The sequence below is a fragment of the Empidonax traillii genome, unplaced genomic scaffold (genome assembly GCF_003031625.1).
Source record: "Empidonax traillii isolate 1590-97213 ecotype Southwest subspecies unplaced genomic scaffold, ASM303162v1 scaffold1812:size58645, whole genome shotgun sequence".
Classification (NCBI taxonomy): domain Eukaryota; kingdom Metazoa; phylum Chordata; class Aves; order Passeriformes; family Tyrannidae; genus Empidonax; species Empidonax traillii.
In genome coordinates, this window is record NW_020957005.1 from 24,443 (window position 1) to 39,917 (window position 15,475).

Below are 15,475 nucleotides of genomic sequence, written 5' to 3' on the forward strand. Positions count from 1 at the left end.
TTCTGTATTTTATGGTGTGATCAAAACCAGCCTTTGGTTAATGTTTTAGTAACTCCTATTTCTCATTGTTCTTACTAGCAGCAGTAACGTTCGCAATTTCAATCTGTGGCAGGAAGCACATTTCTTTTCTTAAAGGAAACCTGAAATAATTTAGAGGCCACAGAAAAGGGCGGCTTGCAATTTGCATTGCTGCAGTCTCGTAAAGAAAACAGGTTACAAGACAGACCCTGATTTATTTAAAATCAAACAAACGAAAAAAATGAGGTTTGTGTTTTTTCTTTCCAAATATGCAAACCTAAAGAATGTATTCAAGCATCTGGCTAATTCGCATACCATTAATTCTCTAAAGACTACATATGCGCACCCAATTAGACCTGCATCATTTATTTAAAAAATGAATGTACTCTTGTATTTATATTTTATAGCTGTGCCAAATTGCTGAAGGACATAGAGGGAAGAATTTTATAAGCAAAACGTGCAGAGCCCTTTGCTTAGAAAAGTTGAAATTATCAGCACTTTAAATTAAAATTAAAAACCACTGACGTACTATTTTGGTATTAGTTGAATGGGTTAGTTTAGAACTTGGCAAGAGGTGGATTATCACAGCCTTTTTCAGAGGATATGTGTGTGGGATGGGAAAAGCTAATCTGTGCCCTGACTACCCCTTTCATCTCTCCGGTACCTGAGAGTGCCGAAGGCACTCAAATCCTCAGAGGCAATGACACTCTTGTCTTATTCTCAGCAGCAAATTCCTGCGAGGTCTGCTAACCAGGAGGAGAGACAGTGGTTAGCTGTCACCTGCCTTATGTCAGGCTTTGCTGGAGTAAAGTTGCCATGGAGATCGGCCGGAGTTTAACTGAGCAGGGACCGCAGCGCTTCGCCCTGTGCGTGTAAATTGGTTTGACATGTCGTGTGTATCAGGTTTGGCTCTGCTGCTCACACGTTTGAGGTCCACTAGCTTTTTTTGTGCCCCCGTTTCTCTGTGGGAGAGCTGAACAACTGCCGTGCAGTGCTCATAGCCCTGTGACATTAAAAAGATAGGCGGAATTGGTATTGGTGCCTGCTCTTCCAGAGCCAGTATAAAAGCAAATCGGGGCGCCAAAGGATGTTTAGTGCTTGTAACTAAGTCCTGTAAAGTAGAAGGAACTACCCCAGGCTGGAGCCTCTCTTAGGACAGTAGTAAAGGTACTGATTGTCTGAAAAAGAGAATTGTTTAGAGGCAGAAACAGAAGTCTATAACTTGAGAGATGTTGGAAGGAGGAATCTTTCCAACTCATTTTTAGAACTTGTAAAGCAGATTAAAATATGGGGAAGACTGCTGAATATAAATGTCTGCTTTACACTTGTAAAGGGTATGCAGTCTCCATGTGCTCAGAAACATTGCTGGGAAAACATCAATTAAAATGCTTGAGACTGACAAAGGCTTTAAAGCTGTTGAGGTAAATGGTGACTCATATTGGCTGAGAAGCAGGAAGGAAAAACACTTAATGGCCTACACCCCAAGCTGTACTCTGGAAAGAGGCTTCCCAAGGGGTAGACTTGCAGGCACTGGAATTTAGCCAATGCCTTCAGAGGTGAAGAGCCAAAGTATTTTTCAGTGATTCGGCAGCATGCCTGCTGGGTTTACAATGCATGTATGTTTGCAGGGTGTTACAGAGAGGAACTTGACATATTTCTAATTTTAGAGTAAGAGAAAACAACCATCTGGTGAAAATATTTGGAAGGAAGGGTTAAAAATTCGGAAACTTTGAAGCGGGAAGAATTGGGGAGGGGGAGATAGGGCAAATGAAGAGATGGATCTTTGAACACCACTTACTCCAGGAGAAACTGTGGAGCCCTCCTGAATATACTGCCTGGACCGTGGCATCAGGTTGAGAGGGGAACGAGGCTTCTGCTGTGCTTATCCTGAGGAAAAAACTCTGGTCCTTTCCGAAGAAGCTGCAGCTTGTGCTTCTCAAAGACTGGTGTGAAGCTCTTTATTAATGGAAAAACGCCTGATCACATGCATCAAATGCATCTTCCCCTCTTCCTCCTCCTCTTTATTTTCCGTACCACTCTTAACAATTTAATCCATAGCAGTTTATCTTCATGGCTTGTAATTGATCTGTCTGCGATTTAGCTCATCAGATGCTCATTAAAGAGCTTGCAGCCTTTCTTATTCATGGGGAGTGAGAGTCAGGGATCTAAAAACACTTTGTCTTCACTGGATTCATTTAGTATTCTGGGATTCAGGGAGGCTAATAAACTAATACGAGCTATTATTTAAAAGTGACCGTGAAGGATGATCCAAGCACTGCTGGTGTGCTGAGCACTCTCCAGCAGCAGTTGTCAGGTGGGAGCAGCAGAGGGAAATCATTGCTAAAACCTCAGCAAGATATCCCTCACTGCTCTGTGGCGGGTGTCCCACAACGCCCTGCCCACGTGGGATCGGGGAATGCAACTTGCAGTGGAGCTCCTGCAGCTGTGTCTGCAACGAAGGTGGCATTTCACGCCAGGGATGCCAGCAGGATGCACAGAAATATTCTGTACTTGGTGGAGCTTGTGCTTGACATCTGGTTTTCTTTATTAAGTGCTGCTATTGTTCCGAGCTGCCGTCTGTGCTCTGGCAGTGCCCGTAACGATGTGTGCTTCCCACGTTGCCGGCACACGCATGCTGAGAAAATGCCTGTCGCCGTCCTTTAACAAGGATACGCTGACAATCTGCAAGAGAGAACAATACCCTTGGGCTGCAGAATGCAGTTTCCCCCCGGTACTTTAATGAACACTTGAGATATTTCTAGGCTGTAGGAAGAGGAGGTGGGATAGATGGTTCTCCGTTCCGCTCCTTTCTGAGCCTGGCTCTGCATGCCAGACGCTTTCAGAAAGATGAATAATTCCCTACAATTATTGTATTTACTGTGTAGTTGTAGGCATAGTGTCATCACATTGCTTATCCCTTGGAGGTCTCTTGAGTGACTGTAATCACAAGTGGGCTTTTATGTTGTCTGTGGCCTTTTAAGGCAGGGAGCATACGCAGCTGGATCCTGTGCCTGCGCCGAGTGTGCTGACTTTGGTCGGGAACTGTGGGAAGCTGTGGGGCCCCCCCAGACAAAGCCCTGCGTGAGGGATCTGAACCCTGGCAGGACACCCTGCCATTTACATGGACTGACTTCCCAGCCGCTGTGTGTATCAGGAGAGGGAAAGCTTTGGGAATATAAACCCTTCCGAACTGCTTGGAGTCACAGTATTTATAAATACTCTAAGCTTGTGTTTATAACTGTACAATATTCTACGCAAATACTAATACCATATTTTTTCTTTCTTTGTAGTGTACAGAGGCCAAAAAGCATTGCTGGTACTTTGAAGGATTATATCCTACATATTATATGTAAGTAGTCATCACTTTTCTAGTTCAAGAGAGAATTAGATTCTGCAGGCTCTTAGGCTGTTGTTCTTTCCCTAATTTTACTTTTTCCATAACTTCTTCGAGACTTCTATAATAAAAATGAGGATGCAATAAGCTTTCGTTTCCCTCCTTCTCTGTGACCCATCTCTTTCCCTTTCTCCTTATTAAAAGGAGTGTACAGACTCATTTTGCCACGTACCCCAGGTGACCTTTCCAATTGAAAACAAAACTCGCGTCCTTAAACGTCTCTTATTTCAGAACATTGAAAGGAAACATAAGTAGAGTTGTGTAAGGACAGTTCTCCCTTTGTTATGAGCAAGGGCAGGCAATCAGACAGAATATCAAGAATGCTTTGAAAGTAACTTTGTTTCCCTGCTAACACTGTTGTTTAATTTAGGGAGTAGAGATGATTTGTTATCTGTGGCATAACTGTCCTTTTGATGAGTGGCATCTGCATTCACATAAGGCTTGGTTGGGAACAAAATGTAAATGACCTGTGGGTGTACGATTGAGGATGTCTCTAAACTGCAGTTTTCTGTTTCATATTACCCTCAGCAGGATAAAAAAAGTGGGGGAAATATGTGGGTGGGAGGTTCGTTCCAGGTGGATTTGGGGGCAGAAAGGAGATAAACGTAGTAAACTTTGTCCCCAGGTTGTGTAACTTTATAATTGCAAACACTTGTAAACATAGGTTTAGAAAAACAAAAACAAAGCGGGGTGGAAGACTAGGTAGCAGCATTAGGTTATCCGTTCCCTGAGCAAGCTCTTCCCTGCTGAAGGATTGGAAAGTACTGTAATCCTTATGCAACTGAAGAACTTTCCTCCCTTTTCTTCTCCACCTCCACTTCATCTGCCAGAAGCAGGAGAGAAATGCTAGAGACAAAATGCAGTGAGGAAGCCAGGCAAGAAACAAAGCTCACTGAAAGAATGAAACACTGGATGACTTAATCATCTGTGATCCTGGATATTAACTGCTTAGGAAGTGTTTGTGCCTAGAACTCACTGTATTTTTTTCAGGTGACTGAAATGCTGAGAATTACTCATAAATGGTTGGTTAGAACAGATGGGGGAATTTAAATAAGAGAATTTTCTTTGCATGCTAATAACAACAGGATTAGTGGTTCCACCTACGTTTTATTTTGTTTTGCTTCAGTGTGAGAAAGAAGCTGGGATGTTATGAAATGATGAAAATTCCACTGTACCTTAACGTTCAGGAGCGTGTTATTCATTGTCACCTTGGTGTTCTGCTTATATTTCTGCCCACATGCTTTCAATAGCCAGTGTTCTTCTCCCTTGGCAATGCTTGGATATTGGGTGTTAGTTCAGACCCTTTGTGCCCCAGGTAAATACATACAGAGTCCTGCAAAAGGAAGGGGTTCACAGAAAGTTCTGTTGTGTATTGGCAATGTCAGATCAATCAGAAGACTGTTACTAGTTCTTGTGTGTTTTTGGTAGTTACTGCAGCACCATGTTATCTGAATCACTGCATAAAAGTGTTGTGATTTCCAGTCTCCTGAACAGTGTAAGGAAATGGAAAAAGGAAGGGGGTGGGATGTGTGTGCTCAGTGAAAGTTTAGATGGTGGTGAGTGTCACAAAGAAACACTAAGGAAGGACAAAAAGCTGAGAGGATAGATAATGTATGACAAGTGAAGTATTTGAGGTTTAAAGGGGGCATGATCAAAACAATAGGAAGGTCATTTAGATCTTCAGGGTTTCCTACTTTGTTACTTATGCAATTTCAATTTCTGTTGTCTAGGATCCCCAGCTGCTTCCTACCTGTGCTGTCTTTTCACATCTGTATGGTGGAGGAGAGGGACAACACCGATCTCAATATCTTAGGGTGAAGTCCCATTGCCTGAGCACTTGTTTGACCCTTCACTGAGTTAATTCAATTTGCTAATCCCACAGAAAGTTGCTCATTTTAGCACATTCGAGTCGGTGTTGAATCAGCATGGTACAGTTTTTGGCAGACGCTGGTGAAATGGGAGGAAGGGAGTATTCTGCATATTATGGGGGAGGAGGCATGAATAGCTTCGTCTCCATTAGCATATGGTTATATGTTAAATCTTCTGAAGGCATAATATGTAACTTTATCCTGAGAGTGCCTCCTCTGTGCAAATCTAGATCTGGGATGTGCTGTAGTGAAACGGGTTTTATTTTTTCTTACAATTTCTGTAGCAACAGTCCCTAAGAAGCAGATATATTTAGTTAAATGGTTTTGCACTAGATTCCATTCCTTTCTGTCGCTAGTTTTCTGACAGAACATTTTTTTCTACCCAGTTAACATATGTAGTCTTTCCTTTGGTCTTGAGACTATTTTTGAAGACTTAGCGAAACCCAGCAACCCTTTTTAATAATTTCCCTGTGATTTCAGTCCCATGCTGGCACCATGTAAGACCTCTCATGAAGACAGTTTGTATCATCATGGAAAAGTTGGCATGTGAGCTCAGAAATGCCAAATCCTCTGTCTGTTCACAGATGTAGTGGGGAGTGCTGGGACTGAGGTATCCCTGGACTGGCATGTCTACATGCCCTGTCATTCCCTGGTAAGGCACATCCTCCCAGAAGGTGCCTCTCTTTAAATTACCCAGATTAATAGAAGTACAGTGGATCAGCACATAAAATGGTGGCTTGCTTTTATCAGAAATTTAAAGGCAAGACAGCTGAGTTAATCTTTCCTGTAAAGGCTCTGCTTCAGCCATCCAAAGACAGAGATAAGAATGTGTCTGCTAAGCAAGAGGAGCACGGGATAAGAAATCAGCGTGCCAAAATAAGTGTTCTGGAAATTCAACTAGTTGGGGGGGGGAGGTAAAAGTTGCAGTGATATGACTGTTCTTTCAGAGCTTAAGTTAGTTTCTTAGGTTGCGCTTTTCTTTTTTTTTTTTCTTTTTTTGTTTGTTTGTTTGTTTTTTATTCAATCTATCTTTCAATGTAGTTATTTAAAAAAGAAAAATCTGTTAGAGGTGTTGCTCAAAACTTTCCTAAAACATGTTGGTTATTCTTTCTGTCTTAACAGGCGGGGCAGTGGTTGAAGATCTCCATTACAGAACTGATACATCTTTCTGTCCCAATATTTAACAGTATTAGTACCTTTTAAAAATTATTTTTCAATGGGACATAATTGTTCTATCGTTCATATATCATCAGTAAACCTTAGTGTAATTCAAACATGCTTCTTCCAAATAGAATTCAATTTCTTAAGGCTAGACTGAGGATTTGATAGTTTTCCAAACTTTTTCCCTCTCCTGCACGAATAAGACACAAGTTATTCAGAACCAGAAACGAACATGGAAAGCTTACTAGGAATCTGAGAGTCATAAATTAGTCTTATCCTGTTAATACAGAGAATTTCCAAGACTGCTCGTAACTTACTTCACTAACCAAAGTAACCATTTCTCCATGTCGTAGTTGCCCAAGTTGCAAGATATTGTTGCCAGTTAGATACTTTTCTCCTGCTTCAGCAAAATGTTTATTTATATGACCTGGGAAAATAAGTAAACAAATGCAAAGAGGAGAAAGGAATTAGTCATTGGAGTCTAATTCTTATTCTTTGGGAAAGCAGGGTTATCCGAGTTATTCCTGACTTTGCTTAAAGAATTAGATCGTACATCTCCTTGTGTGGATGCAGAGAAAGGAATTCAGAATTGAAGCTGCCTCACGAGACTTGACTGAGATGCTCTACAAGGACCCTCATCCTACCCTCGCTTAAGTAAGCCATCTCAGCCTTATTCTGTACATGTTGATGGCTGGCAGAAGAAATGGTCAAGGTACTTCTTTTTCACGGCAATAATCTGAACAGTAACATAGTGAGTGCATTAGATTGCAAAACCACCTCTTCTGTATGCAGATACCGGCAGCACTTAAGATACTCCAGGTGTTTTTGCCAATTCTTAACTGAGAATGAATAGGAGAGGGAAGGCTGCCTTACATTTTGCTGATGAGGAGTAGTTTGACTAGAATGATTGTGAATGTCCTCCTCTTTGCAGGGTGAAGTCTGTTCCCTGGTATGACTGATCAGTCCCATAGGTCTTTTCTGTTTATTTTTCCTTCAACTGAGTCAGAATCACGGGATATTCTGAGCTGGAAGGGACCCACAAGGATCATCGAGTCCAACTCCTAAGTGAATGCCAGTTGTTAGCTGCCGTCACGTCGGAGCTTTTAATGAGGAGATGAATTCCAGATGCTAGAACCTGTGTGTTTCTAATCCTCTCCTTGCCAGCCTTTATGGCATGTTTATGAGGCAGCACAAATGTTTTTGAGTATGAGCGATGAGCATGTGTCCACAGCAGTAGAAATGTCATGGCTGATGTCACTGGATCAGTGAAGTAGTCACCCACAGGGTGATTGGCTTAAGAGTTTTGATATTACTCGGTGTTGAGTTAACGTTTCAGCTCATCCTGTTGGATTACTGTGTATTACGCTTTTAGAAAATGTGATATTCTAAGAGAAGTAGTGAGGAAAACAGATTAGAAGATTAGGAAACAGAATAACTTGAGTGGGAAGGCTCTCAGGAGACACTGAGTCCAACAACCTGCTCAGTGATGGGTCAACCATGAGGTCAGACCAGGTGGCTCAGGACTTTTAACTATTTAGGTCTTGAGAAAACTCCAAGGAAGAAGATGGCACAACCTCTCTGTGCAACGTGCTCTGCTGCCTAGCTGCCCTCTTGGTGAATAAGTTCCTTCACGTACCTAGGCTGAACAAGCCCAAATCCCTCGCTCTCTCCTCACCGGGCAAATAGCCACAGCCCCTCTCTATCTTGGTGGCCTTTTGCTGAGCTCGTTCCAGTTTTATTCTTTTTACTGGGGATACCAAAACAAAATGTGGTGGTTTAGGTATGGTCCAACAAGTGCTCAGCAAAAGATAATAGTTACTTCCCTTGCTCCACTGGCTGGGCTTCTGTTGCCACAGCCCAGGGTGCTGGCTCACGGTGCACTGCTGGCTCATGTTGACTTGCTGTCTACCGTGACTCCTGGTGCCTTTTCAGCAGAGCTGCTCCACAGCCAGCAAGATGTTTTCTTTCCCACAGGAAAGACTTTTCATTTCTTCTTGTTCAGTTTCATGAGGTTCCTGTAAGGCCGTTCTTCCAACCAGTCTAGACTTTGGTAGCCCAGTGTGATCCCCAGTTTGATGCAGTCTCCTAACTTGATTAGAGTTCTCTGTCACCAATTCCAGCAACTTGCTTGTCTACCTCTGCAGTACTACCAGCATTTATTTCATACTCTCTAGGAAGAGTGTGTCTGCTGCCCTCTGAGCCTTACCATCCAGCCAAGGGCTCTTTGTTTGGTCTCTTTTCGTTTTAACCCATTTAGCCCTTCACCTGTCCAGACTGTAAGGTCTGAACTTGAGTACAAGAATATTGAGGGAGACAGTGTGGAAAGCCTTTCTGAAGCTGAGGTAAATGACATTTACTGCTCTCTGGCTTGTCCACAAGTACCATCCACTGCAAGTGTAGTGGTAGAAGCTCTTCTTGCTGGACTTGGTGTCCCTTGCGGCTGATAGTTGTGAGGTTCAGCTTTCCTAACATCACACCTACTTGTATATGTGATGATTGATAAATGCCTAATTGGTAGCCTGTACCTGATCCACCTCCTGAATACTGACTTTTTGTGTTGGAGCTCAGCCAGGGGTTACTTGTCTGTTTTGACTTCTCAAAGGTGTGCTACCCTGTGAAAGACCTCCAGGAGGAAACATGGACATTTTCTCCTGAAGAAAGTGTTAACCATTGCTGTTGGTAATTATATGAAGAGCAGAATGAACACAGGGCAATGCCATCTTGTAATGTCTAATTCTTATCTGAAAGAGGACCTGAATTAATGTTGAAAATATGTGAAGGTGTAAGTGCTGTATTTTTAGGGTAATATGTTTCTGCCATAGAAATTAGTTTACAGCATACAGCAGACAACCGTACAGCACATGTACACATTTATGTTGTTTAAATCTGTTTAATTTTTTATTTAGAATTTGTATAGGAACATTAATGTAAACCTCAAAAATGAATGCTTGCTAATATTCACGTTTAAAGCATGTTCCTGCCCTGCATGGGAGGAGTCAGTTATTTTTCTTATTGTAGACAATACTGAATATATTCTGTTTGAGGTTTTTCATGATTTTTGAACTAAATTCCTTGTGCTTTTTCACGTGCCTCTCTTAACTTTGCAGGTTAAGTTTTGTTGTGTTTATCACACCGTCACATTCATCTGGGTTTTGAATGCAAGCCCTTATGTTCTTGGTGGTTAGCCCACAATAATAACTCTGTGCATTATCAAGAACCTGAAAATGTTCCAAGATAAAAGCATTAAAAAAAGTGATTTTTCTCTTGCTGTTACTCAAATAGCTTAGAGGGCACTTCTTCTATCAATGTGTGTAGAAGGGGCTGGGAACTCCCTGCCCCCTCCCAAACTGTAGACACCCGCTGTGTTGCAGGATGGTAGCCACTTTCTCTGCTCCACATCCTGTTATGTTTACTGCTTTTAATTAAGTTGGCTTTCCTGACGTCACACTTCGCTTTCCTATTGCAACTACAGCTGCATGAAGTGTCAGCAGGTGTGTGCTTAGGGCAGGAACGTAGCCCCTGATTTATTCTTCCGTTTGATTCGAAGCCAGAGTGGAGGAGAGAGAGGGGAGGCAGCGCAATAGCTCTGCACGCTTCCAGGCGCCTTGAATGTCTGGCACTGTACAGAAATGGAGACCTGGATTCAGGCCAGGGCCTCCAATTTAGCAGCAAGCAGCCACGGGGAAGGCCTGTTTGCATATGTAGTTCAATGCAAGAACTAAGTGCACAGTTTGTATGGAGAAGGAAGACAGCAGTGATTATCAGACCATCTGTATAAAAAGGCAGCAGAAACCCACCACCATTGCTCAGTCCTGTGTGGCCTTAAACAATAGCAATACAAAACATCACAATCAGCTTTGGCAGTCAGTGCCCTGAAGATGGACTATTCCTCCCTTCAGATAAGGGACTAGATTCCCCTTGATGTTGATGCAGTTGTTGAGGTTGTAGTCCTGACTGCTGTAATCACCCAGCAGCTAGATGCCTTGCCGTGCACTTGAATTTCCTTCAGTGGGTCAGCTGTCTAAAGCACAATCTGGGGAGAATTAGGCTACCAAATTAACACCCGTCTCAACTTGCTAGGAGCGAGTCCTGGGAAGGCGAGGGGAATTTAATATCACAGCCTTCACAGGCCATCAAGCAGATGACCGACCTAATTTGAGATTTAAAGCTGTGAATGATTTTGGAGTTGGGGGCTGATGAGGCATAGGCAGCTTATTCTGAGAAAGGTAAAGAAAAAGAAGGTAAAGAAGTCTCTGTCATCCAGTCGAGTACTCCTGTGAGATCAGACCCTCCTCTGGCTGAGGAGAAGTAGAGAACCCAGTCCCATCCCCTTCTCATTTCCAGAGGATGCGATAACCACAGTTTTGACTTATCATGAGGGAGCCTCAGTTTTTCCTGTGGAGGCTCTTTGAAGTACTCAGCAGATCATTATTTCTTCCGTGTCCCAGGCAAGAGCCCTAATGAGAGGGTGTGAATGAATTTCTTCTGGCTTCCTGTCAGTGGGACGGGAAGGTTTGTACCTGGTGAACAGCATCAAGGTGCATCTGACACCAAAGTCATCTTGAAGTTTCTGAGCCTTTAAAGATAGGGAGGCCCTGAATTAAAGCAGTGGTTTGGTAAAGAAAAGAAAAGAAAAGGTTTACTATGCATTAGTATCTTAAACTGAGGCAGACAGCAAGTTCCTGGGTACCAATCGCCCCCTGCCAGCAGACTGCTTATGATTTCCCAAAGCAGGGGTGAGAGATGCAGCAGGACTGCTCGCCCACTGGGAGCAGCTTGAGATATGAGGGACTAATTGTCTGTTTAGTAAGGGGACCGATGATTAACTAGAAGTCCTCGTTCCTGTTGATATGAGAAATCTACAATTCCACCTCCAGAAAATTAGAACTTGTCATACACATTATCTGTGGCTTACTTTTGTGAGAGCCTTAAGCTGTGCTGTTTCTTTGCTTTGTTCTATGAAAGAAAAGCCTGCAGCCTACGTTGAAAAATGTCTAACTAAAGTTCTGTATGCAAGTGAGTAAAACCCAAACCGCAGAAATTCTTGCTAGGTTCTGCCACAAGGGGAGCATAAAAAATTTCTAGGTGGATGTGTGCTGGCCAGAAAGCCATGTGGTCAGGCTTGCTGCCTTTACAGACAACAAACCCTCTGTAGGGTGGCTTTCCTCTTGGGGTCTGAGAGGAGAGGGCTGGGGTTGTGGCAAAGCTGTTGGGTAGCAGCAGATTGTGAGAGGGGTTGGTTTGGTAGGAGCAGCTGAGCAAATACTTCTCATCCCATCCGAAGTGGGGGAGGATTTGCCATGTTCTGCTGAATTCTCGCACAGGGGCAGCGTTTAGAGGCTCTTCAGCTAAAGAGTAATTGAGAAATAAGCCCTTTTCCAGGTGTTTCCTGCTCTTGTTTTTCACTTCTGTGTGAAGGATGGGAGTCAAGTATCTTGCCTCGTTGGAGATTTTAATTGTGTCAAAGCAGACAGGACTCTAACCTGAACAAATATTGTTTCTGTTGCATCTATTCTCTAGAAAAAAAATTACCTGACAGGCGTTTTCCTCCTTTTTGCCTTACATTTTCTGAAGTAGTTAAGGGCTGGATCATTTATCAAGCATCTGTATAACTATATCTCTAGCGCTCTCCTGGGTACCAGCAGCAGTGTTTTTACTCTCCAGTACAGATGTGCCACTGAGGTCACAGTTGCATTCATCCCTGAAGCAGTTATATTTATTATGATCTATTTATCCATTCACCAGAATCAGACCTACATTTTACAAGGCACTGTTCTTGCATGTGCTGAGATCACCTTTGCTATGTGTATAAGAGAAGAAACACTTTTGGGTGCTGAGAACCTGTGACTGTGGTGGAGTTGTGTCTCTGCTGAAAATTAAGCCGTGTTCATGCCAAGGAGACACAACCAACTCTAAGACCAAGGCTGGAAAGCAGATATTGCCTGTCAACCACTTCACCAGTCAAGGGCCTTGCTTGTCTTACCACTCCTCAAGTGCTTAAGTGAATGCTAGTAGAAGAACGTGGCCTTTGTTTTGCAGCATCTTTCTGGAGGGAGATTAAACCATTTTGGGACGCAGAAATAGTTGCTTAGGTGGGACTTCTGAGTGCAGAGTTTGACTCTGTTTTGATTTCCATTTTCAGTGGGCATGTGTAGCAAAATGGGTGCTTGTAGCATTAAGCTCCTCTACAAGTCGTTAGACATGCAGATACATTCCTTTCACCCTACTGAATTATGAAAAGATGTGCCTTCTAAATCCTACATCACATTGCAGAGAGTTTTCAGAAGAGAGACCGTGTGCTTGGTGAAGTTGTAGATTAGTAGAGCAACTAATGAATTATGTCTTAATCTACGTCTTGGGTTAACTTTTGATCAATGAAACAAGCATTGCCCTAGAGAAATGCGGTTCTCAGGATTGTGATATATGAAAGAGGGAAATTGGCTGTAGAAAAGCCTCATGTAGGAGATGGGCTCAGGCCAGTTTGGGTTGATAGTAAGGTTCTTCAACTGACATTGGGCACAACAGTCCTTCTCTGTAAAGCTGAACCAAAACACAAGTGTAATTTTAAAAAAATGTAGACCATGTAGACCAATTCAAATAATATTTGTGTGCTTAATCTTGTGGGGTTTTTGTTTTGTTTTTTTGGTTTTTGGTTTTTGGGGTTTTTGCCTTTTTTTTTTTTTTTTTTTTTTTTTTTTTTTTTTTTTTTTTTTTTTTTTTTTTTTTTTTTTTTTTTTTTTTTTTTTTTTTTTTTTTTTTTTTTTTTTTTTTTTTTTTTTTTTTTTTTTTTTTTTTTTTTTTTTTTTTTTTTTTTTTTTTTTTTTTTTTTTTTTTAATGAACCAGGATCTTAATTTTGATGAGACTTGCTGTCAGTCAGTAAGAGATAGTACATCAAAGAATGATTATACTTAAGCTTGTATGTTACTCCATTAATAGACTGATTTTATTGTTGTTTTTTTGCCTGCTAATAAATCTGGCTTTTGTAAGTAAGTAAGTTAATTGTTGTGTAATTTGAATCGATATTCTCAGAAGCTGCGTTGTATTTTCATAGCGCATTAAATCAAGAACAAGAGGTCAACAGAGCTTTTAGCCTGATGGCAGTGTCAGCAAATGGCTTGTTTGTTCTTCCAGTCTTTTTTGGAGCTGCTCTCAGGTGGTGGGGAATACAAACAGCAGGTTATCATGGCATTGTCCTTGATTCTGGGCTCCTACACCTGGGTACATGTGTCCATTCTCACAGGCACACAAAATAAAACCCCTGTGTGGCTTTATGGGTTAAAAAGTGAAGAAGTTAATAGTGTCAGATCCCAAAGGGATTTGCCTCTGAGTGGTAATACAGGTTTACCTTCATAGATCCACCCAGCAAGCACAGTGCTTAACCTTGGATGAGTTGGCTCAGAAATTGGATTATCAGGAACTGGCACAATGAGAGACTCCTCCGTCCTTTACATCATTGTTTTCAGCCATGTGAAAGTGCAGTCATCTGCGTGGAAGGCAAAACTTCTTTTTGATGGCTTGTTTGTTTGCCATCAGTGGTCTCAGGAGCTTCATAAACATTCAGCAGTGTAGCCTTTCTGACTTCCATCTGGTACTTTAGCCCTCTTTTGCAGGAGTAAAAGCTAAGCCTTTGAGACTTTTAAAGTGGTGCTGATCTCGTAAGCCTAGATCATTTAATGATTAAAAATAAAAAGTAAATTCAGGTACTATACTTCTCATACAGATGCTCCTTTAAATTTGGTGATTTAAATGACTGTAAATATAAATTTAAAAATGTGTTATACATTTTAAAATGTGTAATATCTTCTGGTTCTTGAGAAAACAGATACAAAATAAGCAATGCAAGGGTTGGGCATAGGAGAGGTGTATGTGCAGCTTCCATTCCCTCTCTGTTTTAGCTTAAATTTTATTACAAGTTAAGGTCTTGGCTCTCTGGGAAATGGTGCATCCCCTCCCCATCCTGTGTATGGTCAGGTGTAGGTGTCTGAACTGACAGAGGCAGTGTGGAGGCAGAGATGAAGACTGCTCACATCCCTAAAATCCTTCTTTTCATTTTTGCCTTAATGGCCTCTCAAGAAGGGCTTCTGGATTTATGGGTTCTGTTTCTTCTCTGCTTTTCTGGCCTAACAAAGTCCTTGGTGTGCAGCATCAGCCAAGGGAGCAGGTGTCCATCAAGGTGGCTGAAGTTGCTCCAAGCCAAAGCATGTTGAAGAGCGAAAGGGCCATGGTAGACCACTGGTTCAACAGAAGGTTTAGCAGCTTCCAGCCCCTTTTTTAAGGGACCTGAATCTGTCCATGAATTTAATATGTCTCGTAGTCCCGATAGGACTGAAGTTGATGCTGACTTGCTAAGTCTTGTTAGTAGTTTTGTGAGGTCTGGTAGCTTGGAGTATGAGCAGTTGTTAGGATCCTGGCAAGCTTTAAAGAAGGAAAGTCAGAGATGGGGTCGCTTTCAGGTTCAGTGACAGCAAAGTGTGTGTTTTCTCTTTTGATACGAGCAACTTCCTTTGCCTGAGTCTCAAACAGGGTGCCTGAGTCTATTAATGAACCTTGCCATAGCGATCCTGTCAGAGCCTCCAGCTTGCTTAAATAAATCCTACTTATTTGTCATCAGAAGAGCATGTAGCTGTTTTCACTTGCAAAACAGCTGATTATCTATCCATAGAGCATCCTCCCCTGGCCCCAGTTAGAGGCTGAAGCTTATGTGACAATGCATTTTGTGAGTGAAGGGAGTGAAGGCTTGTTAATTGAGCATGTAAATGTGTAATTGACTGTACAATTATTCAATTGAAGGTTTTTTGTTTGCATACAAATATGAGAGCACAGTCATGCAGTTGAGCGGATTTTTTTTTTTTTTTTTTTTTTTTAAGCAGATCAGGTGCTGAAATAAATATTTGCATTAAGCAAACAGATGTGAGCACCCTTACAAAGATCAATCCAGCTGTGGTCACTTCCTCTTTTCTTTTGGTATGTGGATGTGCTGATTTGCAAAGAGTGGGTGATCTTCAGTTTTTTCCTGGCAGTTCTTGTCCGCTG

The 15,475-nt window shown here is 42.0% G+C and overlaps 1 protein-coding gene across 1 annotated transcript in view; it reads left to right on the forward strand.

The window, feature by feature from the left end:
• Positions 1-2,620: 2,620 nt before the first annotated feature.
• The window catches only part of VOPP1 (VOPP1, WBP1/VOPP1 family member), a 21,734-nt gene continuing 8,879 nt past the window's right edge, over positions 2,621-15,475 (forward strand). Inside the window, 2 exon segments of the mRNA XM_027908710.1 lie at positions 2,621-2,702; positions 3,244-3,367. Coding sequence (XP_027764511.1) covers positions 2,621-2,702; positions 3,244-3,367 — 206 coding nt within the window.